Source organism: Rhinichthys klamathensis, unplaced genomic scaffold (assembly GCF_029890125.1).
Source record: "Rhinichthys klamathensis goyatoka isolate OS25496 unplaced genomic scaffold, OSU_Roscu_1.1 h1tg000302l_1, whole genome shotgun sequence".
In the NCBI taxonomy this organism is placed as follows: Eukaryota; Metazoa; Chordata; class Actinopteri; order Cypriniformes; family Leuciscidae; genus Rhinichthys; species Rhinichthys klamathensis.
In genome coordinates, this window is record NW_026606821.1 from 74,272 (window position 1) to 102,057 (window position 27,786).

At 50.2% G+C, this 27,786-nt stretch overlaps 1 protein-coding gene across 1 annotated transcript; it reads right to left on the minus strand.

The window, feature by feature from the left end:
• On the minus strand, positions 1-27,786 carry LOC130103985 (collagen and calcium-binding EGF domain-containing protein 1-like). The gene is made up of 11 exons (XM_056270343.1): positions 27,577-27,786; positions 26,962-27,042; positions 23,046-23,098; positions 19,200-19,334; positions 18,989-19,111; positions 18,674-18,801; positions 17,480-17,600; positions 16,089-16,210; positions 1,953-1,988; positions 1,803-1,838; positions 1-196 (listed from the first exon to the last, which is right to left on the minus strand). The coding sequence occupies exons 1-11, from the start codon at positions 27,657-27,659 to the stop codon at positions 8-10; spliced, it is 1,107 nt and encodes a 368-aa protein (XP_056126318.1). The 5' UTR covers positions 27,660-27,786; the 3' UTR covers positions 1-7.

Genomic DNA, 27,786 nt, shown 5'->3' on the forward strand with positions numbered 1-27,786 from the left:
GATTGGCTCACGTGTTCGGGTTCAGCTCGTCCTGTCCTGACGCCCAGTCCTCAAGCTCCGCCTCTCCGCTGGTGATAATGGGCGTGTCCATCGATAGGCCACGCCTCTTCCCAAACACACGCTCCTGCAGCTCGATGATGTCATGCCGGATATCTGCCATCATCAGTAACAGGAAGTCGAAGGACCCTGGAGGCCCCTGAAGACGACAGACAGATGCAGTGTCTTCATTTTATTAACTATATTTCATAGTTTTTGTCCAACAGCAGCAGCAGCAAAATTATTAGTAATTATTAGTGTTGCAGTTTCAGGTTTGATTCTTTGCTTCTGTGTGAATGAAAGTCACTGTGCAAGGTTATTACTGTTAACTACAACTAACATTAATACCATAAAAATAAACATTTTGTCTACTTGACATAAAATATCATCTAAAAAAAAATATATATATATATTTTAGCTAGCTTCCAAGGATTTCTCATTAAGTTTAAGTTGATGTGCTAAAATAACTAAAAAAAACAATTAATAAAAACTATTTACACACACATATATATATATATATATATATTTATATACATCTATATATATACTTTATATGTAAAAAATACGAAACTACGAAAACTTCCAAAAATTCAAATGAAACCAGAAAATATAAAAATAAAAACCAATTCAAACTATTAATAAAAACTAAACTGAAATAAAATAACATTAAACAAACATGTATGTTTAGTTTAACGATACACTAAAATAAACTAAAACTGAAATCAAATTAAATATATAAATGTAATAAAAATGTATTATAATAATATAAAAAAACATATATAAATGACAAAATTACTAAAACTTTAACAAAAATTTAAATGAAAACAAAAAATATAAAAATAAAAACTTATTCAAACTATTAATAAAAACTATAATAGTATCTCAATGATACTAAAATAAAGCGATCACGTCATCATTGCTGACTAATAATAGGCCTAATCAAATAATAAACTTTTTTTTAAACAATCTCTTACAATAATAATTAAACAATCTATAATATACTGGCTACATTCTTTTTTTTAAATAATAATATATCATAAAATCATATATAAAAAAATGATATAATAATAAAATCTTAAATATTTTCAAATTTAAATCTTAAATTGCATAAAAAAATAAAGTTCACAACAAAAGTAAAAAACTAAAAACAAACAAACACTGAATGACCACAAATGTTAAATAAGTTTAGTTCAGTGCTTCAGGCTCAGCGGATTACATCAGCTCAATATTTCGGTTCAGAACAAACCCTGACAGAACAATCAGCACAGCAAACTGCACAAATATTTAATATTTCAATATATATACACTACCGTTCAAAAGTTTGGGGTCGGTATGATTTTAAATACTTTTAAAAGAATTCTCTTCTGCTAACCATGGCTGCGCTTATTTGATTAAAAATTTTCAGCATCATTACTCCAGTCTTCAGTGTCACATGATCCTTCACAAATCAGTATAATGTGAGGATCTGATGATCAAGAAACATTTATGATTATTATCAATGTTGAAACAGTTGTTGGTCTGTCAGTTATACAGTTTTTTTTTTTTTTTTTGGATTCTTTGATGAATAGGGTTAGGGTTAGAATCTTTTGTAACATTATAAATGTCTTTACTGTCACTTTCGATCAAATTAATTATTCCTTGATAAATAAAAGTATTGATTTCTTTCCTCCAAAAAATAAAAATAAAATTCTCACTGACCCCAAACTTTTGAACGGTAGTGTATATAATATAATAAATAATATTCCCGTGTCGTGTGAAGAACGTACCGGAGATCCTCTCGGTCCAGGGAAACCTCTGTCACCCTGCAGAGAAACATTCATACATCACCATTCATCTGAGACACATGCTATAAAATCATAATTATCATTAAAATGCCATCATAGTTTAATATGGAGTTCATTTGTTCAGACACGTGCCTTCTGTCCATCTTTCCCCGGCGCTCCTGGAGATCCCTGTACACACACACACACACACACACACACACACACACGAGAAGATTCAGCAAACTCCCACAGAAAACTAATAAAGAAGACATGAACATTAACCCTGTAAAGCCTGACATATGAAACAACACATGTTTATTGAATCTTTAGACAACAAGTATCATATTTGATACATCATTTTTTTCCACAAGAGGTCGACAAACACACCCAATAAGATATTTTGAGCTGAATTAAAAGGGTTAAAAGAATTAAAATAGTTATTTTGTTAGGAATGTGCTTAAATTACTATTTGTTTATTATTTATTCATCAAATCTAGTAATTTAAAGGTAAACAAATTTTTTTTTAAAAAATTAAAATTAAAAATATCCCTCAAAAATTGCATGAAAGAAAAAAAAGAAAAAAAAAAGAAAAGCTTTCTGGACACAAAAAGAAAAGTGTAATTTAAGGGCTTCGGGTCATTTTGACCCCCGAGGGAAGGATGGTGGCTGTAATGAAACTCCTCTGAGATCTGAGAGTGTGTGTGTGAGCCAGATTCACCAGCGGCCCCCCTCGGCCCTGAGATCTGAGAGTGTGTGTGAGAGCCAGATTCACCAGCGGCCCCCCTCGGCCCTGAGATCTGAGAGTGTGTGTGAGAGCCAGATTCACCAGCGGCCCCCGCCGGCCCTGAGATCTGAGAGTGTGTGTGAGAGCCAGATTCACCAGCGGCCCCCATCGGCCCTGAGATCTGAGAGTGTGTGTGAGAGCCAGATTCACCAACGGCCCCCGCCGGCCCTGAGATCTGAGAGTGTGTGTGAGAGCCAGATTCACCAGCGGCCCCCGCCGGCCCTGAGATCTGAGAGTGTGTGTGAGAGCCAGATTCACCAGCGGCCCCCGCCGGCCCTGAGATCTGAGAGTGTGTGTGAGACCCAGATTCCCCAGCGGCCCCCATCGGCCCTGAGATCTGAGAGTGTGTGTGTGAGCCAGATTCACCAGCGGCCCCCATCGGCCCTGAGATCTGAGAGTGTGTGTGTGAGCCAGATTCCCCAGCGGCCCCCATCGGCCCTGAGATCTGAGAGTGTGTGTGAGAGGCAGATTCACCAGCGGCCCCCATCGGCCCTGAGATCTGAGAGTGTGTGTGTGAGCCAGATTCACCAGCGGCCCCCGCCGGCCCTGAGATCTGAGAGTGTGTGTGAGAGCCAGATTCACCAGCGGCCCCCCTCGGCCCTGAGATCTGAGAGTGTGTGTGAGAGCCAGATTCACCAGCGGCCCCCGCCGGCCCTGAGATCTGAGAGTGTGTGTGAGAGCCAGATTCACCAGCGGCCCCCATCGGCCCTGAGATCTGAGAGTGTGTGTGAGAGCCAGATTCACCAGCGGCCCCCGCCGGCCCTGAGATCTGAGAGTGTGTGTGTGAGCCAGATTCACCTGAGGCCCCCGTCGGCCCTGAGATCTGAGAGTGTGTGTGAGAGCCAGATTCCCCAGCGGCCCCCGCCGGCCCTGAGATCTGAGAGTGTGTGTGAGAGCCAGATTCACCAGCGGCCCCCCTCGGCCCTGAGATCTGAGAGTGTGTGTGTGAGCCAGATTCCCCAGCGGCCCCCATCGGCCCTGAGATCTGAGAGTGTGTGTGAGAGCCAGATTCACCAGCGGCCCCCGCCGGCCCTGAGATCTGAGAGTGTGTGTGAGAGCCAGATTCACCAGCGGCCCCCGCCGGCCCAGAGATCTGAGAGTGTGTGTGTGAGCCAGATTCACCAGCGGCCCCCATCGGCCCTGAGATCTGAGAGTGTGTGTGTGAGCCAGATTCACCAGCGGCCCCCATCGGCCCTGAGATCTGAGACCGTGTGTGTGAGAGCCAGATTCACCAGCGGCCCCCATCGGCCCTGAGATCTGAGAGTGTGTGTGTGAGCCAGATTCCCCAGCGGCCCCCATCGGCCCTGAGATCTGAGAGTGTGTGTGAGAGCCAGATTCACCAGCAGCCCCCGCCGGCCCTGAGATCTGAGAGTGTGTGTGAGAGCCAGATTCACCAGCGGCCCCCATCTGCCCTGAGATCTGAGAGTGTGTGTGTGAGCCAGATTCACCAGCGGCCCCCGTCGGCCCTGAGATCTGAGAGTGTGTGTGTGAGCCAGATTCACCAACGGCCCCCGCCGGCCCTGAGATCTGAGAGTGTGTGTGAGAGCCAGATTCACCAGCGGCCCCCGCCGGCCCTGAGATCTGAGAGTGTGTGTGAGAGCCAGATTCACCAGCGGCCCCCGCCGGCGCTGAGATCTGAGAGTGTGTGTGTAAGCCAGATTCACCAGCGGCCCCCATCGGCCCTGAGATCTGATAGTGTGTGTGAGAGCCAGATTCACCAGCGGCCCCCGCCGGCCCTGAGATCTGAGAGTGTGTGTGAGAGCCAGATTCACCAGCGGCCCCCATCGGCCCTGAGATCTGAGAGTGTGTGTGAGAGCCAGATTCACCAGCGGCCCCCATCGGCCCTGAGATCTGAGAGTGTGTGTGTGAGCCAGATTCCCCTGCGGCCCCCATCGGCCCTGAGATCTGAGAGTGTGTGTGTGAGCCAGATTCACCAACGGCCCCCATCGGCCCTGAGATCTGAGAGTGTGTGTGAGAGCCAGATTCACCAGCGGGCCCCATCGGCCCTGAGATCTGAGAGTGTGTGTGTGAGCCAGATTCCCCAGCGGCCCCCATCGGCCCTGAGATCTGAGAGTGTGTGTGAGAGCCAGATTCACCAGCAGCCCTGAGATCTGAGAGTGTGTGTGAGAGCCAGATTCACCAGCGGCCCCCGCCGGCCCTGAGATCTGAGAGTGTGTGTGAGAGCCAGATTCACCAGCGGCCCCCGCCGGCCCTGAGATCTGAGAGTGTGTGTGTGAGCCAGATTCACCAGCGGCCCCCATCGGCCCTGAGATCTGAGAGTGTGTGTGAGAGCCAGATTCACCAGCGGCCCCCGCCGGCCCTGAGATCTGAGAGTGTGTGTGAGAGCCAGATTCACCAGCGGCCCCCATCGGCCCTGAGATCTGAGAGTGTGTGTGAGAGCCAGATTCACCAGCGGCCCCCATCGGCCCTGAGATCTGAGAGTGTGTGTGTGAGCCAGATTCACCAACGGCCCCCATCGGCCCTGAGATCTGAGAGTGTGTGTGAGAGCCAGATTCACCAGCGGGCCCCATCGGCCCTGAGATCTGAGAGTGTGTGTGTGAGCCAGATTCCCCAGCGGCCCCCATCGGCCCTGAGATCTGAGAGTGTGTGTGAGAGCCAGATTCACCAGCAGCCCTGAGATCTGAGAGTGTGTGTGAGAGCCAGATTCACCAGCGGCCCCCGCCGGCCCTGAGATCTGAGAGTGTGTGTGTGAGCCAGATTCACCAGCGGCCCCCATTGGCCCTGAGATCTGAGAGTGTGTGTGTGAGCCAGATTCACCAGCGGCCCCCGCCGGCCCTGAGATCTGAGAGTGTGTGTGTGAGCCAGATTCACCAGCGGCCCCCATCGGCGCTGAGATCTGAGAGTGTGTGTGTGAGCCAGATTCACCAGCGGCCCCCGTCGGCCCTGAGATCTGAGAGTGTGTGTGAGAGCCAGATTCACCAGCGGCCCCCATCGGCCCTGAGATCTGAGAGTGTGTGTGTGAACCAGATTCCCCAGCGGCCCCCATCGGCCCTGAGATCTGAGAGTGTGTGTGAGAGCCATATTCACCAGCGGCCCCCACCGGCACTGAGATCTGAGAGTGTGTGTGAGAGCCAGATTCACCAGCGGCCCCCGCCGGCCCTGAGATCTGAGAGTGTGTGTGTGAGCCAGATTCACCAGCGGCCCCCATCGGCGCTGAGATCTGAGAGTGTGTGTGTGAGCCAGATTCACCAGCGGGCCCCATCGGCCCTGAGATCTGAGAGTGTGTGTGTGAGCCAGATTCACCAGCGGCCCCCATCGGCCCTGAGATCTGAGAGTGTGTGTGTGAGCCAGATTCCCCAGCGGCCCCCATCGGCCCTGAGATCTGAGAGTGTGTGTGAGAGCCAGATTCACCAGCGGCCCCCATCGGCCCTGAGATCTGAGAGTGTGTGTGAGAGCCAGATTCACCAGCGCAGTGTTAATTTCGTTGACGAAAATAACGACGAAAATTATTCGTCAACGACATTTTTTCACAGACGAAAACGAGACGATAACTAAATAAAACCTAGTTTTGAATGACAAAGACTATGACGAAAATCTATTGACATTTTCGTCAACGAATAAAAACTAGACGAAAATGTTAGATAGTGACGATTTGGGAAGCGATCCGTCAGAACTGATGTCCTGCGTGTGTGGTAGATGCGCACATTTGTAGGCTACTGTAACGTGATCTACCCCGCGGTCATAAAACGTTAAAAAATGTGAACGTCTGGGAGAATGAGTAGAGCAGACATATAGATCTCTGAATAAGAGTGACGATGCAAAAAAGAGCTCTATTCGGTGCGGTTTTCTGTGCGCACACACCTAACCCGAAGCGTGCAGTCATGCACAATACACCTACAGCGCGCGAGTAGGCTACTGAATTGAGCTCTCTTTCGTGTCTGAATGGAGAAATACACAACAATATGTCTAAATGTCCTTTTTGGAGAGTATTCATGTAAACTATGCTGGTTATGTCTTAAACTGTGAGTGTGTCGGATGTGCATCAGTGCAATTGTATCCGCATGTCATTGGACATGATCCGACGTCTTAAAGTGACAGTGGCAATAAACCTAATGCGGTCCGTGTCCTTAATTTTGATCAAGCAACAAAAGAAAAAGAGAAAAGCATTCACTGTTTGTTAATAGCTTTAATAAGGATTAATTATATTTAATTCATACAAATAAATATGTCTGCTTGAAAGAATAAAGAATGATGTGTAAGTAGTTATAAGGAATGAATATATCATTCATTGTAAAGAAGACTGTGTTGTACTTTAGGAAAAGTGGTTTTATTTCATTTTAAGATATTTTTTAAGTAACAGCAGTTAAATCTGTATCTGTATTGCATGTTCAAACTTAAAAATCATTCATATTAATAGGTTAATAGATGTTTTCTCCGGGAGTATATGGGTTTGGAAATTTTAGAGAAATTCTAAATTAACGCATTACAATTGAACTAAACCAATTATATTTTAGTCGACTAAATCTACTGTAGATTTAGTCGACTAAAATGTTATTGTATTTCGTCGACTAAAACTAGACTAAAACTAAAACAATTCAGATGACTAAAATATGACTAAAACTAAATGGCATTTTAGTCAAAAGACTAAGACTAAAACTAAATCAAAATTTGCTGACAAAATTAACACTGCACCAGCGGCCCCCGCCGGCCCTGAGATCTGAGAGTGTGTGTGTGAGCCAGATTCACCAGCGGCCCCCATCGGCACTGAGATCTGAGAGTGTGTGTGAGAGCCAGATTCACCAGCGGCCCCCATCGGCGCTGAGATCTGAGAGTGTGTGTGTGAGCCAGATTCACCAGCGGCCCCCATCGGCCCTGAGATCTGAGAGTGTGTGTGAGAGCCAGATTCACCAGCGGCCCCCATCGGCGCTGAGATCTGAGAGTGTGTGTGTGAGCCAGATTCACCAGCGGCCCCCATCGGCCCTGAGATCTGAGAGTGTGTGTGTGAGCCAGATTCACCAGCGGCCCCCATCGGCCCTGAGATCTGAGAGTGTGTGTGTGAGCCAGATTCCCCAGCGGCCCCCATCGGCCCTGAGATCTGAGAGTGTGTGTGTGAGCCAGATTCACCAGCGGCCCCCGCCGGCCCTGAGATCTGAGAGTGTGTGTGTGAGCCAGATTCACCAGCGGCCCCCATCGGCCCTGAGATCTGAGAGTGTGTGTGAGAGCCAGATTCACCAGCGGCCCCCGCCGGCCCTGAGATCTGAGAGTGTGTGTGTGAGCCAGATTCACCAGCGGCCCCCATCGGCCCTGAGATCTGAGAGTGTGTGTGAGAGCCAGATTCACCAACGGCCCCCGCCGGCCCTGAGATCTGAGAGTGTGTGTGTGAGCCAGATTCACCAACGGCCCCCGCCGGCCCTGAGATCTGAGAGTGTGTGTGAGAGCCAGATTCACCAGCGGCCCCCGCCGGCCCTGAGATCTGAGAGTGTGTGTGAGAGCCAGATTCACCAGCGGCCCCCGCCGGCGCTGAGATCTGAGAGTGTGTGTGTGAGCCAGATTCACCAGCGGCCCCCATCGGCCCTGAGATCTGAGAGTGTGTGTGAGAGCCAGATTCACCAGCGGCCCCCGCCGGCCCTGAGATCTGAGAGTGTGTGTGAGAGCCAGATTCACCAGCGGCCCCCGCCGGCCCTGAGATCTGAGAGTGTGTGTGTGAGCCAGATTCACCAGCGGCCCCCATCGGCCCTGAGATCTGAGAGTGTGTGTGAGAGCCAGATTCACCAGCGGCCCCCGCCGGCCCTGAGATCTGAGAGTGTGTGTGAGAGCCAGATTCACCAGCGGCCCTGAGATCTGAGAGTGTGTGTGTGAGCCAGATTCACCAACGGCCCCCATCGGCCCTGAGATCTGAGAGTGTGTGTGAGAGCCAGATTCACCAGCGGCCCCCGCCGGCCCTGAGATCTGAGAGTGTGTGTGTGAGCCAGATTCACCAGCGGCCCCCGCCGGCCCTGAGATCTGAGAGTGTGTGTGTGAGCCAGATTCACCAGCGGCCCCCATCGGCCCTGAGATCTGAGAGTGTGTGTGAGAGCCAGATTCACCAGCGGCCCCCGCCGGCCCTGAGATCTGAGAGTGTGTGTGAGAGCCAGATTCACCAGCGGCCCCCATCGGCCCTGAGATCTGAGAGTGTGTGTGAGAGCCAGATTCACCAGCGGCCCCCGCTGGCCCTGAGATCTGAGAGTGTGTGTGAGAGCCAGATTCACCAGCGGCCCCCGCCGGCCCTGAGATCTGAGAGTGTGTGTGTGAGCCAGATTCACCAGCGGCCCCCATCGGCCCTGAGATCTGAGAGTGTGTGTGAGAGCCAGATTCACCAGCGGCCCCCGCCGGCCCTGAGATCTGAGAGTGTGTGTGAGAGCCAGATTCACCAGCGGCCCCCATCGGCCCTGAGATCTGAGAGTGTGTGTGAGAGCCAGATTCACCAGCGGCCCCCGCCGGCCCTGAGATCTGAGAGTGTGTGTGAGAGCCAGATTCACCAGCGGCCCTGAGATCTGAGAGTGTGTGTGTGAGCCAGATTCACCAACGGCCCCCATCGGCCCTGAGATCTGAGAGTGTGTGTGAGAGCCAGATTCACCAGCGGCCCCCGCCGGCCCTGAGATCTGAGAGTGTGTGTGTGAGCCAGATTCACCAGCGGCCCCCGCCGGCCCTGAGATCTGAGAGTGTGTGTGTGAGCCAGATTCACCAGCGGCCCCCATCGGCCCTGAGATCTGAGAGTGTGTGTGAGAGCCAGATTCACCAGCGGCCCCCGCCGGCCCTGAGATCTGAGAGTGTGTGTGAGAGCCAGATTCACCAGCGGCCCCCATCGGCCCTGAGATCTGAGAGTGTGTGTGAGAGCCAGATTCACCAGCGGCCCCCGCTGGCCCTGAGATCTGAGAGTGTGTGTGAGAGCCAGATTCACCAGCGGCCCCCGCCGGCCCTGAGATCTGAGAGTGTGTGTGTGAGCCAGATTCACCAGCGGCCCCCATCGGCCCTGAGATCTGAGAGTGTGTGTGAGAGCCAGATTCACCAGCGGCCCCCGCCGGCCCTGAGATCTGAGAGTGTGTGTGAGAGCCAGATTCACCAGCGGCCCCCATCGGCCCTGAGATCTGAGAGTGTGTGTGAGAGCCAGATTCACCAGCGGCCCCCATCGGCCCTGAGATCTGAGAGTGTGTGTGTGAGCCAGATTCCCCAGCGGCCCCCATCGGCCCTGAGATCTGAGAGTGTGTGTGTGAGCCAGATTCACCAACGGCCCCCATCGGCCCTGAGATCTGAGAGTGTGTGTGAGAGCCAGATTCACCAGCGGGCCCCATCGGCCCTGAGATCTGAGAGTGTGTGTGTGAGCCAGATTCCCCAGCGGCCCCCATCGGCCCTGAGATCTGAGAGTGTGTGTGAGAGCCAGATTCACCAGCAGCCCTGAGATCTGAGAGTGTGTGTGAGCGCCAGATTCACCAGCGGCCCCCGCCGGCCCTGAGATCTGAGAGTGTGTGTGTGAGCCAGATTCACCAGCGGCCCCCATTGGCCCTGAGATCTGAGAGTGTGTGTGTGAGCCAGATTCACCAGCGGCCCCCGCCGGCCCTGAGATCTGAGAGTGTGTGTGTGAGCCAGATTCACCAGCGGCCCCCATCGGCGCTGAGATCTGAGAGTGTGTGTGTGAGCCAGATTCACCAGCGGCCCCCGTCGGCCCTGAGATCTGAGAGTGTGTGTGAGAGCCAGATTCACCAGCGGCCCCCATCGGCCCTGAGATCTGAGAGTGTGTGTGACAGCCAGATTCACCAGCGGCCCCCATCGGCCCTGAGATCTGAGAGTGTGTGTGTGAACCAGATTCCCCAGCGGCCCCCATCGGCCCTGAGATCTGAGAGTGTGTGTGAGAGCCAGATTCACCAGCGGCCCCCGCCGGCACTGAGATCTGAGAGTGTGTGTGAGAGCCAGATTCACCAGCGGCCCCCGCCGGCCCTGAGATCTGAGAGTGTGTGTGTGAGCCAGATTCACCAGCGGCCCCCATCGGCGCTGAGATCTGAGAGTGTGTGTGTGAGCCAGATTCACCAGCGGGCCCCATCGGCCCTGAGATCTGAGAGTGTGTGTGTGAGCCAGATTCACCAGCGGCCCCCATCGGCCCTGAGATCTGAGAGTGTGTGTGTGAGCCAGATTCCCCAGCGGCCCCCATCGGCCCTGAGATCTGAGAGTGTGTGTGAGAGCCAGATTCACCAGCGGCCCCCATCGGCCCTGAGATCTGAGAGTGTGTGTGTGAGCCAGATTCACCAACGGCCCCCATCGGCCCTGAGATCTGAGAGTGTGTGTGAGAGCCAGATTCACCAGCGGGCCCCATCGGCCCTGAGATCTGAGAGTGTGTGTGTGAGCCAGATTCCCCAGCGGCCCCCATCGGCCCTGAGATCTGAGAGTGTGTGTGAGAGCCAGATTCACCAGCAGCCCTGAGATCTGAGAGTGTGTGTGAGCGCCAGATTCACCAGCGGCCCCCGCCGGCCCTGAGATCTGAGAGTGTGTGTGTGAGCCAGATTCACCAGCGGCCCCCATTGGCCCTGAGATCTGAGAGTGTGTGTGTGAGCCAGATTCACCAGCGGCCCCCGCCGGCCCTGAGATCTGAGAGTGTGTGTGTGAGCCAGATTCACCAGCGGCCCCCATCGGCGCTGAGATCTGAGAGTGTGTGTGTGAGCCAGATTCACCAGCGGCCCCCGTCGGCCCTGAGATCTGAGAGTGTGTGTGAGAGCCAGATTCACCAGCGGCCCCCATCGGCCCTGAGATCTGAGAGTGTGTGTGACAGCCAGATTCACCAGCGGCCCCCATCGGCCCTGAGATCTGAGAGTGTGTGTGTGAACCAGATTCCCCAGCGGCCCCCATCGGCCCTGAGATCTGAGAGTGTGTGTGAAAGCCAGATTCACCAGCGGCCCCCGCCGGCACTGAGATCTGAGAGTGTGTGTGAGAGCCAGATTCACCAGCGGCCCCCGCCGGCCCTGAGATCTGAGAGTGTGTGTGTGAGCCAGATTCACCAGCGGCCCCCATCGGCGCTGAGATCTGAGAGTGTGTGTGTGAGCCAGATTCACCAGCGGGCCCCATCGGCCCTGAGATCTGAGAGTGTGTGTGTGAGCCAGATTCACCAGCGGCCCCCATCGGCCCTGAGATCTGAGAGTGTGTGTGTGAGCCAGATTCCCCAGCGGCCCCCATCGGCCCTGAGATCTGAGAGTGTGTGTGAGAGCCAGATTCACCAGCGGCCCCCATCGGCCCTGAGATCTGAGAGTGTGTGTGAGAGCCAGATTCACCAGCGGCCCCCGCCGGCCCTGAGATCTGAGAGTGTGTGTGTGAGCCAGATTCACCAGCGGCCCCCATCGGCGCTGAGATCTGAGAGTGTGTGTGAGAGCCAGATTCATCAGCGGCCCCCATCGGCGCTGAGATCTGAGAGTGTGTGTGTGAGCCAGATTCACCAGCGGCCCCCATCGGCCCTGAGATCTGAGAGTGTGTGTGAGAGCCAGATTCACCAGCGGCCCCCATCGGCGCTGAGATCTGAGAGTGTGTGTGTGAGCCAGATTCACCAGCGGCCCCCATCGGCCCTGAGATCTGAGAGTGTGTGTGTGAGCCAGATTCACCAGCGGCCCCCATCGGCCCTGAGATCTGAGAGTGTGTGTGAGAGCCAGATTCACCAGCGGCCCCCGCCGGCCCTGAGATCTGAGAGTGTGTGTGAGAGCCAGATTCACCAGCGGCCCTGAGATCTGAGAGTGTGTGTGTGAGCCAGATTCACCAACGGCCCCCATCGGCCCTGAGATCTGAGAGTGTGTGTGAGAGCCAGATTCACCAGCGGCCCCCGCCGGCCCTGAGATCTGAGAGTGTGTGTGTGAGCCAGATTCACCAGCGGCCCCCGCCGGCCCTGAGATCTGAGAGTGTGTGTGTGAGCCAGATTCACCAGCGGCCCCCATCGGCCCTGAGATCTGAGAGTGTGTGTGAGAGCCAGATTCACCAGCGGCCCCCGCCGGCCCTGAGATCTGAGAGTGTGTGTGAGAGCCAGATTCACCAGCGGCCCCCATCGGCCCTGAGATCTGAGAGTGTGTGTGAGAGCCAGATTCACCAGCGGCCCCCGCTGGCCCTGAGATCTGAGAGTGTGTGTGAGAGCCAGATTCACCAGCGGCCCCCGCCGGCCCTGAGATCTGAGAGTGTGTGTGTGAGCCAGATTCACCAGCGGCCCCCATCGGCCCTGAGATCTGAGAGTGTGTGTGAGAGCCAGATTCACCAGCGGCCCCCGCCGGCCCTGAGATCTGAGAGTGTGTGTGAGAGCCAGATTCACCAGCGGCCCCCATCGGCCCTGAGATCTGAGAGTGTGTGTGAGAGCCAGATTCACCAGCGGCCCCCATCGGCCCTGAGATCTGAGAGTGTGTGTGTGAGCCAGATTCCCCAGCGGCCCCCATCGGCCCTGAGATCTGAGAGTGTGTGTGTGAGCCAGATTCACCAACGGCCCCCATCGGCCCTGAGATCTGAGAGTGTGTGTGAGAGCCAGATTCACCAGCGGGCCCCATCGGCCCTGAGATCTGAGAGTGTGTGTGTGAGCCAGATTCCCCAGCGGCCCCCATCGGCCCTGAGATCTGAGAGTGTGTGTGAGAGCCAGATTCACCAGCAGCCCTGAGATCTGAGAGTGTGTGTGAGCGCCAGATTCACCAGCGGCCCCCGCCGGCCCTGAGATCTGAGAGTGTGTGTGTGAGCCAGATTCACCAGCGGCCCCCATTGGCCCTGAGATCTGAGAGTGTGTGTGTGAGCCAGATTCACCAGCGGCCCCCGCCGGCCCTGAGATCTGAGAGTGTGTGTGTGAGCCAGATTCACCAGCGGCCCCCATCGGCGCTGAGATCTGAGAGTGTGTGTGTGAGCCAGATTCACCAGCGGCCCCCGTCGGCCCTGAGATCTGAGAGTGTGTATGAGAGCCAGATTCACCAGCGGCCCCCATCGGCCCTGAGATCTGAGAGTGTGTGTGACAGCCAGATTCACCAGCGGCCCCCATCGGCCCTGAGATCTGAGAGTGTGTGTGTGAACCAGATTCCCCAGCGGCCCCCATCGGCCCTGAGATCTGAGAGTGTGTGTGAGAGCCAGATTCACCAGCGGCCCCCGCCGGCACTGAGATCTGAGAGTGTGTGTGAGAGCCAGATTCACCAGCGGCCCCCGCCGGCCCTGAGATCTGAGAGTGTGTGTGTGAGCCAGATTCACCAGCGGCCCCCATCGGCGCTGAGATCTGAGAGTGTGTGTGTGAGCCAGATTCACCAGCGGGCCCCATCGGCCCTGAGATCTGAGAGTGTGTGTGTGAGCCAGATTCACCAGCGGCCCCCATCGGCCCTGAGATCTGAGAGTGTGTGTGTGAGCCAGATTCCCCAGCGGCCCCCATCGGCCCTGAGATCTGAGAGTGTGTGTGAGAGCCAGATTCACCAGCGGCCCCCATCGGCCCTGAGATCTGAGAGTGTGTGTGAGAGCCAGATTCACCAGCGGCCCCCGCCGGCCCTGAGATCTGAGAGTGTGTGTGTGAGCCAGATTCACCAGCGGCCCCCATCGGCCCTGAGATCTGAGAGTGTGTGTGTGAGCCAGATTCACCAGCGGCCCCCGCCGGCCCTGAGATCTGAGAGTGTGTGTGTGAGCCAGATTCACCAGCGGCCCCCATCGGCGCTGAGATCTGAGAGTGTGTGTGAGAGCCAGATTCACCAGCGGCCCCCATCGGCGCTGAGATCTGAGAGTGTGTGTGAGAGCCAGATTTACCAGCGGGCCCCATCGGCGCTGAGATCTGAGAGTGTGTGTGTGAGCCAGATTCACCAGCGGCCCCCATCGGCCCTGAGATCTGAGAGTGTGTGTGAGAGCCAGATTCACCAGCGGCCCCCATCGGCGCTGAGATCTGAGAGTGTGTGTGTGAGCCAGATTCACCAGCGGCCCCCCATCGGCCCTGAGATCTGAGAGTGTGTGTGTGAGCCAGATTCACCAGCGGCCCCCATCGGCCCTGAGATCTGAGAGTGTGTGTGTGAGCCAGATTCCCCAGCGGCCCCCATCGGCCCTGAGATCTGAGAGTGTGTGTGTGAGCCAGATTCACCAGCGGCCCCCGCCGGCCCTGAGATCTGAGAGTGTGTGTGTGAGCCAGATTCACCAGCGGCCCCCATCGGCCCTGAGATCTGAGAGTGTGTGTGAGAGCCAGATTCACCAGCGGCCCCCGCCGGCCCTGAGATCTGAGAGTGTGTGTGTGAGCCAGATTCACCAGCGGCCCCCATCGGCCCTGAGATCTGAGAGTGTGTGTGAGAGCCAGATTCACCAACGGCCCCCGCCGGCCCTGAGATCTGAGAGTGTGTGTGTGAGCCAGATTCACCAACGGCCCCCGCTGGCCCTGAGATCTGAGAGTGTGTGTGAGAGCCAGATTCACCAGCGGCCCCCGCCGGCCCTGAGATCTGAGAGTGTGTGTGAGAGCCAGATTCACCAGCGGCCCCGCCGGCGCTGAGATCTGAGAGTGTGTGTGAGAGCCAGATTCACCAGCGGCCCCCGCCGGCCCTGAGATCTGAGAGTGTGTGTGAGAGCCAGATTCACCAGCGGCCCCCGCCGGCCCTGAGATCTGAGAGTGTGTGTGTGAGCCAGATTCACCAGCGGCCCCCATCGGCCCTGAGATCTGAGAGTGTGTGTGAGAGCCAGATTCACCAGCGGCCCCCGCCGGCCCTGAGATCTGAGAGTGTGTGTGAGAGCCAGATTCACCAGCGGCCCCCATCGGCCCTGAGATCTGAGAGTGTGTCAGAGCCAGATTCACCAACGGCCCCCATCGGCCCTGAGATCTGAGAGTGTGTGTGAGAGCCAGATTCACCAGCGGCCCCCGCCGGCCCTGAGATCTGAGAGTGTGTGTGTGAGCCAGATTCACCAGCGGCCCCCGCCGGCCCTGAGATCTGAGAGTGTGTGTGTGAGCCAGATTCACCAGCGGCCCCCATCGGCCCTGAGATCTGAGAGTGTGTGTGTGAGCCAGATTCACCAGCGGCCCCCGCCGGCCCTGAGATCTGAGAGTGTGTGTGTGAGCCAGATTCACCAGCGGCCCCCGCCGGCCCTGAGATCTGAGAGTGTGTGTGAGAGCCAGATTCACCAGCGGCCCCCATCGTCCCTGAGATCTGAGAGTGTGTGTGTGAGCCAGATTCACCAGTGGCCCCCATCGGCCCTGAGATCTGAGAGTGTGTGTGTGAGCCAGATTCACCAGCGGCCCCCGCTGGCCCTGAGATCTGAGAGTGTGTGTGTGAGCCAGATTCACCTGTGGCCCCCGCCGGCCCTGAGATCTGAGAGTGTGTGTGAGAGCCAGATTCACCAACGGCCCCCGCCGGCCCTGAGATCTGAGAGTGTGTGTGTGAGCCAGATTCACCAGCGGCCCCCATCGGCCCTGAGATCTGAGAGTGTGTGTGTGAGCCAGATTCACCAGCGGCCCCCATCGGCCCTGAGATCTGAGAGTGTGTGTGAGAGCCAGATTCACCAGCGGCCCCCGCCGGCCCTGAGATCTGAGAGTGTGTGTGTGTGAGAGCCAGATTCACCTGCGGCCCCCGTCGGCCTGTCTGCGTGTGCTCCAGATGCGCTGCAGGCCCCACTGGACCCATGTCTCCTCTGGGCCCCTGGGGACCCGGCGGCCCCCGGACCCCCTTCTCACCGCGATCACCTGAAACACCACCAATATGAGCTGAAATACTTCATTCCAGGTGTTCTGACATTTAAAACTAAATATCCTGAGTCATTGTTTTGAGTAATTCATGTAGAAGCATTTATTAATCTTAGGTGTTGTTCATGGGCCGTATTCACAAAGAATTTTAAGGCTAAAAGTAGATCCTAACTGGCGAATTTAGGAGCAACTCCTAAAAATAATGCACGTGTCACTCCTAACTTTAGGACTCCTAATTTTTTTCAGTAAGAGTAATTCACGAAGCATTTTAGCCCTAAAAGTAGCAGCTAAGTCTGGGACAGCTTAAAAGAAGTCGAGAGGACTCCTAACTCACTAAGACCAATTCACACAGGATTGTAGCGCACACCAGCGCCTCTCCAGTCATCCGGGGTCCGCGACACAAGCGGGAACGCTGCATTGATCTGCAAACAAATCCTCTCCCATTCTCACGCTTAGTTTTGCTTGATATCCCAGTGCCGAATTTAACTTTTATTATGTTTTTTTCTCAGCACCAGCTGGGCCAGCAGCAGTAACTGATCCTGCGTCCAGCTGGGCTTTCTTTTCCATTTAGGCGAGTTCATAATCCACCGTCATTCAACTATTACATTACTTCAATAGGAGCAACATTTCCTTGCTTTAGGTAGTCTATTTAGGCTAATATAGGATGTCAATTAACCAATCAAGTGTTAATGCAAGTGTTGTTTTTCATTATTAGGCAAGTGGAGGTCATTAGGGTATTAGGCTACCTTAATTTAATTTAATTCACGACTTTTCTCTCTCTCTGCCTTTTTAGAATTACACTTCACTGGGGCCTGCACAAACATGTCATTATATATGCATTTCGATGACATTACTATTATTATGTTGTGTAGGACACAGACATATTTAGATGTCCTAAATCCATGATTTGTTGCGTCTGTGTTATGTTCCGCATGATGGCCCTGTCATCTAACAACCAATCACCGTGATCATTGCGAGGAAGCTCGTGCATGAGAAGTGACGTCATCCATAGCAACGAAGACTCACTCTTAGTTTAGGAGTTGTCATTTTTCCTTACTAAGAGGAGGTCTGAAAAGCGTTGTGAATAACTTTTAAGAGAAAACTCCTAGCTAAAATATTTTAGTGCGATTTAGGAGTACTTTATTGGTAAGATAAGATTCTTTGTGAATACGAATGAATGAATTGTTAGTTAGTGATCTTATTGTTAAGTGTTATGCGTGTGTGTGTGTGTGTGTGTGTGTGTGTGTGTGTGTGTGCGTGTGTGTGTACCTGGCAGACCAGGGGGTCCCGGAGGTCCTGCTGGTCCAGTGACGGTGAGAATATCAGGATTTTTCCCAGTTCTCTCGTGAGCCGGGTTGTGGCTGTTGTGTTCAGGACTGGGAGACAAACCCTATGCAGATGAGATGTGTTTAAGCTTATCAGCAGTGTGTGTGTGTGTGTGTGTGTGTGTGTGTTAATCTGTGCAGGTGTGTGTGTGTGTGTGTGTGTGTGTGTGTGTGTGTGTGTGTGTGTGTGTGTGTGTGTGTGTGTGCGTGTGTGTATCTGTGCAGGTGTGTGTATGTGTGTGTTACCTGTGCAGGTGTGTGTGTGTGTGTGTGTGTGTGTGTGTTACCTGTGCAGGTGTGTGTGTGTATCTGTGCAGGTGTGTGTATGTTACCTGTGCAGGTGTGTGTGTTACCTGTGCAGGTGTGTGTGTGTGTGTGTGTGTGTGTGTGTGTGTGTGTGTGTGTGTGTGTGTGTGTGTGTGTGTGTGTATGTGTGTGTGTGTGTGTGTGTGTGTGTGTGTGTGTGTGTGTGTGTTACCTGTGCAGGTGTGTGTGCGTGTGTATCTGTGCAGGTGTGTGTGTGTGTGTGTGTGTGTGTGTGTGTGTGTGTGTGTGTGTGTGTGTGTGTGTGTTACCTGTGCAGGTGTGTGTGTGTATCTGTGCAGGTGTGTGTGTGTGTGTGTGTGTTACTTGTGCAGGTGTGTGTGTGTGTGTGTGTGTGTGTGTGTGTGTGTGTGTGTGTTACCTGTGCAGGTGTGTGTGCGCGTGTGTGTGTATCTGTGCAGGTGTGTGTGTGTGTGTGTTACCTGTGCAGGTGTGTGTGTTACCTGTGCAGGTGTGTGTGTGTGTGTGTGTGTGTTACCTGTGCAGGTGTGTGTGTTACCTGTGCAGGTGTGTGTGTGTGTGTTACCTGTGCAGGTGTGTGTGCGTGTGTGTGTGTGTGTATCTGTGCAGGTGTGTGTGTGTGTGTGTGTGTGTGTTACCTGTGCAGGTGTGTGTGTGTGTGTGTTACCTGTGCAGGTGTGTGTGTGTGTGTTACCTGTGCAGGTGTGTGTGTGTGTATCTGTGCAGGTGTGTGTGTGTTACCTGTGCAGGTGTGTGTGTGTGTGTGTGTGTTACCTGTGCAGGTGTGTGTGCGTGTGTGTGTATCTGTGCAGGTGTGTGTGTGTGTGTGTGTGTGTGTGTGTGTGTGTGTTACCTGTGCAGGTGTGTGTCCCAGCAGGAGTGTGATCTCCAGTAAACTGCTCCTCATGTTCATGAAGTCTCGACAGCTGAGAGAACATGATCCAGAGCTCATCTGAGTCTCAGACTTTAGGGAGGAAATCACTGAGAGACACACACACACACTTTACACATGCTGACTGCACATATTAATATCAGGAGAAATAAAAGAAAAAAAAATAGTATAATGAAGTAAGTCTTCTGCTCACCAAGGTTCCATTTATTTGAGAGACACACTCTCTCACACACACACACCTGCACAGAACACACACACACACACACACACACTTACGGTCACAGGAGCGCTGGTCTGCTGTCAGTGTGTATCCAGCATTACAGCTGCAACGGAAGCTTCCAGGAGTGTTTTCACACACGTGTTCACACACACTCTTTGATTCTTCACACTCATCCACATCTGGACCACAGCGAGTGAGAGAGAGAGAGATGGATGAGTGTGTGTGTGTGTGTTTGAACACAGCATGCTTCATCATGTGACCACTGACCGATGCAGTATGGGTGCAGGTGTTGGCGATGTCTCTCGCGGTGGAAGCGGTAACCATGGAAACACGTGCACAACACTCGCCCGAAGTTATCAGTGCACTGTTGCTCACAGGGAGAGCCGGCACACACATCCAGACCTGCACACACACACACACACCCCGTCAACACACACATCCAGACCTGCACACACACCGTCAACACACACATCCAGACCTGCACACACACACACACACACCCCGTCAACACACACATCCAGACCTGCACACACACACACACACACACACCGTCAACACACACATCCAGACCTGCACACACACACACACACACCGTCAACACACACATCCAGACCTGCACACACAGACACACACACACACACACACACCGTCAACACACACATCCAGACCTGCACACACACACACCGTCAACACACACATCCAGACCTACACACACATCCAGACCTGCACACACACACACTGTCAACACACACATCCAGACCTGCACACACACACAAACACACACACACACACCGTCAACACACACATCCAGACCTGCACACACACACACCGTCAACACACACATCCATACCTGCACACACACACACACACACACACACACACACACCATCAACACACACATCCAGACCTGCACACACACCGTTAACACACACATCCATACCTGCACACACACACACACACACACACACACACACACACACCATCAACACACACATCCAAACCTGCACACACACACACACAGTCAACACACACATCCAGACCTGCACACACACACACACCGTCAACACACACATCCAGACCTGCACACACACACACCATCAACACACACATCCAGACCTGCACACACACACACACACACTGTCAACACACACATCCAGACCTGCACACACACACACACACACCATCAACACACACATCCAGACCTGCACACACACACACACACACACACACACACACACACCCCATCAACACACACATCCAGACCTGCACACACACACCGTCAGCAGCACACACACACACCATCAACACACACACACAATCAACACACACATCCAGACCTGCACACACACACACACACACACACACACCGTCTGTCTTCACTTCATGTCTCCCGTCATATTTCGGATCCTATGATGTTGCTCTTACTCATGCTGTTCACTGTTCATAATCAACATAAATGAAATAAAATAACAAAAGCCTATTATAATATTTAAACAAATGTGAAACTGGCAAAGAGCGGATATTGAGCGGACAGTCACGGTGAAAAGTAACTTGAAACTTGTTTTTAAATGGGAAGCGCGTCTTGGTTCACCCTCCGCCTGTCAGAAAATTAATAGGCTATATGCTTTATTACACAAAACGAAACGTTGAAACATTATTATATTTATCAATGACTATATGCTACAGATTGGGGCTGCACGATATTGAAGAAAAATGCGAAATATTATCTTTAAAATAGGCTATATTTAAAATTATATAGCCTAACCCATATAGGCCTACGTGTTTCACAATCTTTTTGTGACAAGAAAACATCGCAACAACTTAAAGTGAACATCAGAGTGTTTTATAATAAGAAGCACTATTTTAACATCAATGTAAACCACGGGGTTTGTTCAGGTTATCCTACATTAGGGATATTTAACAACAGAAACTGAATCAAATGTAAAAAAAAAAAAAAAAAAAAAAAAACACATTAGTTTTCACTGTAGGCCTATTAATTAAATATAGGCCTATACTGATTATTATTAAAGTTACAAAAGTTATTCAGCCAAGAGCAGTGAGTGGTTTTCTCTTGTCTTTTGCTCATGACCAGTTATTGCAAGCCGTTGCGATATGCATATTGCGAAATACATTTGCGATATTTCGATAATTTCGATATATTGTGCAGCCCTTCTACATATGAGGCTTCATATTTTATTGCTATTTGGTATGTATTGTTTTTATCATTGTGTTGTTGGAGGAATTGAAACGTTTTTGTTACTCATTTTTATGAAGTAGGCAATATGTAGCAGGCTATGCAAAAGGATTGTGGTCTAGTTTTGTCTGATGGACTGTCTAACTACTTCAGTAATAATACGGGATCTTATTGTTTTGGTGAGAAGTCTGTTTCTCAGATCAGAATAAAAAAAATGCTTGCCCCCCATATGAAAACGAAATGAGTATACAACATAGTCCTAACAACGATAGAAAACCAATACCCTTAAGACGGATCGCCATTCAGATCTACAATCTACTACGTCTTTCCATCTACTTCATAAGATGGGCTGAACTTTGAGGAAAAGGCTGGGGCTGATTATAATATTATACAAAACGCCGCTTTTTACGCCGTCTTTGTCAGACAGAAGCGCCGCAGATTACGGCGCACTATGGATGGCCTGCGCCGCAGAAACGGCGTCATTGGCTGGATAAAAAAAAATGCTGAATGGAGATAGCTCCAGACGTGCAGACGGGTAGACGTTAAGACGTTAAGACGTGCAGACGTTATCCACACGCACGTTATCACGTCTTTAAGCTTGGTAAGGAATCAAATGACACAAAGCGAGCGCCATAAGATCGACATCCGCTCTCTCTCTCACACCCGTGTTGACGCTCTCACTTTCATTCCTGAGTCGTCTCTGATGGCAGCGCGCGCGCCCTTCAGAGTGCTCTCAGGCGCTCGTCTCCGCAGAGGCGTCTACATGATCAGCGTCATGTTTCATGTTTCTTTCTTATGCCGTTCTTAGCGGGACGCTTGTGAATGTACTACGTCTTACCCGTTTTTCTTTTGTTTCGAGCTGGTGGTATTGGTGTTGGGTTATCACGTTGTTTAGTGTAGGTTTAGCCAGAACAGCAGTCAGCGGACCCGGAAGACTCACCGGAATATTGTCTTTCTTTTTGGACGGGAGGCAGGAGAGAGCTTTGATCCGAAAGACAGCTGTGAGCAGGTTTTTTTTTTCTTTCTGTTTGTTTTACTATTCATTTTACCACCATGCTTTCTTTGTGACTCAATTATTTATCATTTAAACCATTGACAATAAATTGTTTTTGTATTGTCATTTGACGCTTGAGGTGTCGTTTTTATGTGTTATGTTGTCCCTGTTCAAACTCATTTAGTGGGCACGTAACATGCACACACACACACACACACACACACACCGTCAACACACACATCCAGACCTACACACACACACACACACACACACACACACACACACACACACACACATCCAGACCTGCACACACACACACCGTCAGCAGCACACACACACACACACAACGTCAGCACACACTTCATCAGGCTTTTACTAGAATTATTATGACCGCATGAAATCCCAGTTTGAGCTTTTAGCTCATCTATGTGTTAGACTGCTAACAGTGGACTATTCACATTCAGCACACACACACACACACACACACACACACACACACACACACACACACACACACACACCCCATCAACACACACACACCATCAGCACACACACACACACACACACACACACCATCAGCACACACACACCATCAGCACACACACAGCTAAAATAAATAATGTAAAAAATTAAATAAAATTAATAAATGTAAATATACAAAAATAAAATGTAAATAATTAAACCAATAAAAAGAAACTAATAAATAAATACAAATAAACATGATAAAATAAATACATTTAAATAAATTAAAAAAAAATTTAAACATGAATAAAAATGTGAAATAAACAAACAAACAATGAATGAATGATCATATGGGTGACTAGTCTGGTAATATACGTTTCATCATATAAAAAAAATCCATATTTCAGACATGCATAATGACTGATTGTTTACAATCATATAGATGAGCTGAAGATGTACCTACTTTCTGGCACACACTGACCCATCACAAACCTGAAGCCTTCACAGCACGTCCTCCTGCAGACACACAAGAGCTCGCTTACTGCTCCGCTCAGACTATCACAGAAAGTGGACAACATACTCGCACGCATACTCGCTCCATGCATACTCCCACGCATACTCGCATGGCATACTCCCAGGCATAGTCCCAGGCATACTCCCAGGCATACTCCCAGGCATACTCCCAGGCATACTCCCAGGCATACTCGCAGGCATACTCCCAGGCATACTCGCAGGCATACTCCCAGGCATACTCGCAGGCATACTCGCAGGCATACTCCCAGGCATAATCCCAGGCATACTCGCAGGCATACTCCCAGGCATACTCGCAGGCATACTCCCAGGCATACTCCCAGGCATACTCCCAGGCATACTCCCAGGCATACTCGCAGGCATACTCGTAGGCATACTCCCAGGCATACTCCCAGGCATACTCGCAGGCATACTCCCAGGCATACTCGCAGGCATACTCGCAGGCATACTCCCAGGCATACTCCCAGGCATACTCCCAGGCATACTCCCAGGCATACTCGCAGGCATACTCCCAGGCATACTCGCAGGCATACTCGCAGGCATACTCCCAGGCATACTCCCAGGCATACTCGCAGGCATACTCCCAGGCATACTCCCAGGCATACTCCCAGGCATACTCCCAGGCATACTCCCAGGCATACTCCCAGGCATACTCGCAGGCATACTCGCAGGCATACTCCCAGGCATACTCCCAGGCATACTCCCAGGCATACTCCCAGGCATACTCCCAGGCATACTCCCAGGCATACTCGCAGGCATACTCGCAGGCATACTCCCAGGCATACTCGCAGGCATACTCGCAGGCATACTCCCAGGCATACTCGCAGGCATACTCGCAGGCATACTCCCAGGCATACTCGCAGGCATACTCCCAGGCATACTCGCAGGCATACTCCCAGGCATACTCCCAGGCATACTCCCAGGCATACTCCCAGGCATACTCGCAGGCATACTCCCAGGCATACTCCCAGGCATACTCGCATGGTGTACTCGCATGGGATAGTCCTAAAATGGTTCAGGTCATACTTAGAAGGGAGAGGTTATTATGTGAGTATAGGAGACCATAAGTCTGAGTGGACATCCATGACTTGCGGAGTCCCTCAAGGCTCAATTCTTGCGCCACTCCTGTTCAACATGTATATGCTCCCAATGAGCCAAATAATGAGAAAGAACCGAATTGCTTACCACAGCTATGCAGACGACACACAGCTCTACTTAGCCCTATCGCCTAACGACTACAGCCCCATTGACTCCCTGTGCCAATTCATTGATGAAGTAAACAGTTGGATGTGCCAAAACTTTCTTCAGTTAAACAAAGACAAAACTGAAGTCATTGCGTTTGGAAACAAAGATGAAGTTTTCAAGGTGAACGCATACCTTGACGCTAAGGGTTTAACAACTAGTCAAGTCAAGTCAAGTCAAGTCATCTTCATTTATATAGCGCTTTTAACAATGTAGATTGTTTCAAAGCAGCTTTACAGAGATAAACATCCAATTTACGGTAACAGAGATTGTTTTGGCTTTATAGTGATTTTTGAATAATGTTATTTCCAGCTAAAGTTAGTTTTGATTGATTCACTTCCAGCTAAATTATCATTTGTTATTACATTAGGAGCCGCTAAGACGACTGCGTTAACTAAAAATCAAGTCAGGAATCTTGGTGTGTCTCTAGAGTCAGATCTTAGTTTCAGTAGTCATGTCAAAGCAATAACTAAATCAGCATACTATCATCTGAAAAATATTGCAAGAATTAGATGCTTTGTTTCCAGTCAAGACTTAGAGAAACTTGTGCATGCTTTCATCACCAGCAGGGTGTATTATTGTAATGGACTCCTCACTGGCCTTCCTAAAAAGACCATAAGACAGTTGCAGCTCAAACAGAACGCTGAGCAGAACCAGAACACATGAACACATCACACCAGTCCTCAGGTCTTTACACTGGCTCCCAGTTACATTTAGGATTGATTTTAAAGTATTATTACTGGTATATAAATCATTTAATGGCCTAGGACCTCAATATATTGCAGATATGCTCACTGAATATAAACCTAACAGATCACTCAGATCATTAGGATCACATCAGCTAGAAAAACCAAGGGTTCACTCTAAACATGGAGAGTCTGCTTTTAGCTATTATGCCAGCCGCATCTGGAACCAGCTTCCAGAGGAGATCAGATGTGCTCCTACAGTAGTCACTTTCAAATCCAGACTCAAAACACTTCTGTTTAGCTATGCATTTACTGAATGAGCACTGTGCCACTGCTCGTCCGACTGTTTGTACTGTACTTTATTTAATTTTTTATTGTAAACTGTTTTAATTATTCTTATTTCTTTTGATTATTTAAATTTATTCTATTGTAAAGCACTTTGAATTACCATTGTGTATGAAATGTGCTATATAAATAAACTTGCCTTGCCTACATACTTGCATTCACACTTGTATTCTTAGTACATAGTTGCATTCTTGCATACATATATACATACTTGCATACATACTTTCATTCTTGCATACATAAATGCATTTATACTAAATGTACTAAAGTTTTTCTTTGATAAAAACATGTGATGGACATGTGAAAAACAGTCCATTAAAATACGCTTCAAAAGAAGGCACTCTGACACATCTGATTGTGTGTGTGTGTGTGTGTGTGTGTTTATTTTCTCAACACTCGTCCACCAAGTCAGACCCAAGAGACGGTCTTTCCTCTTTTCATCACTCTATCCATCATGTACTCTCTCTCTCCTGTCATCATTTCAGTTTTCTCCACACTTCATCTCTCTGTACACGGCTTTATTTCTACAGTTGATGTTGCGTTCACATACAGCGTAAGAATCACAACATCCTCATCAGAATCATTTACCGCTTCAGACGACAAAAAGCACATGACGAGCTGTTTGTGTGGATGTCTGTGTCGAGAACATGTCAGATCTGTTCCTGTGACCCTTGACCTCCTGACCTCTGCTGCTCCTTTAGGAATCTGACCTCTCTCAACACACATCTCTCTAACAGAGGGACATCATAGACTTCTATTGTTGTTTAAATCGCTGATTATAATGACTACAGAATAACATAACCAAAACCCTAAAAAGAAAAAACTAAATATTATTCACTTAATATTTATATATAAAATAATTTTACTTTTGAGGATGTCGTGTGTGTCAGATTTAGCTCACTTCTGCTGACAATTTTGTCCTCAAATAAACTTCAACACACACACACACAGACACACACACACACACACACACACTCGCACTTCCACACACACTCTCTCTCTCTCACACACACACACTCATCTGGTCTCCATTTGCACAGAATAACACACACGGCTCAATCAGATCTCACTTTTTTAAATTGATCACTGTATAAGGAAATAAATTCAGTATCAATATTTATGATATCATCATCAGCATGCAGCTCATCATTAGAACTGAGAGCGTCTCCATCAGACTTCTACTACAGACTGTGTGTGTGTGTGTGTGTGTGTACTTCAGCACAGACAGACAGAAGCAGTAAATGAGCACGTGAGAGTTTGTCTCTGGTTGTTCTTCACTCGCACCTCTAGAACACCAGCAGTTTCCCATAAAGCACTGCAACACGGCAGCTGTGATCACAAGAGGAGGATTTACCTTCGGATCTCCTGCCAGGAACACACACACACACACACACACGAGCCTGACGCTCACTCAGTCTGATGTATGAAGCGCATGTATGATGATGTATGAAGTGTGTATGATGATGTGAAGCGTGTATGATGATGTATGAAGTGTGTATGATGCTGTATGATGCGTGTATGATGATGTATGAAGTGTGTAAGATGCTGTGTGAAGCGTGTGACAGTGACGTGTACCTGAGACAGATGCTTCTCTGACCTCCAGCTCTCAAACACGGATACTCCACCATCAGCATCTTATTCTCTGGACAATCCTGTCTGCAAGAGACGGGGAGATTCCCCAAAGAAACACACACACACACACACACACAAATCATATGATGTTTGTATTTTATTTTATTTTTGCAACTTACCATTGTATAATGATTGTCTTGTATTCTCATGTTAACAGACAAAAGCATTAAAGAGAATAGAGAATCACAAGAGCCGCTTTAAGACTTTCACTGCCATCAAAGCATTTTTGGGAGTATTAATGTCACTCATAATGATGAAATGATACTTGAACTGGAGAATCAAATCATTTCTCTTTAAATCAACTTGGATCAGTAACACTTTACAATCACACTAACAATGAACAACACTTCTACAGCAATAATTAATCTCAACATTTACTTATTAAAATCAAAAGTTGTATTTGTGAAAACTTAACGTCTATTCATCCATTCAACATTTTTATTAACTAACATTAATAAATGCTGTAAGAAATATATTGCTCATTATTTAATGCGAATGTAAAGTGTAAACGTTGAGATGATCTGGGATCAGATGAGACACAGATGCACAAACACTCACTGCGAGGCGTCAGACGCGTCCACGCCGCGCGTCCACAGAAACACGCACACGACGCCAAATGTTGCACGCGAAAGTCGCGTCATTTCCTTCCCGGATTCACTGTCAGACGATTCCACGCGTCCCACGAAACTAAAGAACTTAATCAAAGAAAGAAAGAAAAGATAAATTCAGTGTGTTATCTCTCAGCTGTGAGCGCGCACTGATACACAC

Coding starts and splice junctions, on each gene's coding strand:
- LOC130103985 (XM_056270343.1), bottom strand. CDS start 27,659: ATGACGCGACTTTCGCGTGCAACATTTGGCGTCGTGTGCGTGTTTCTG. Junction 19,112..19,199: donor CCTGCACCCATACTGCATCG/GTCAGTGGTCAC, acceptor GCTGTGGTCCAG/ATGTGGATGAGTGTGAAGAA. Junction 197..1,802: donor CTGGACCGAGAGGATCTCCG/GTACGTTCTTCA, acceptor TGTCGTCTTCAG/GGGCCTCCAGGGTCCTTCGA.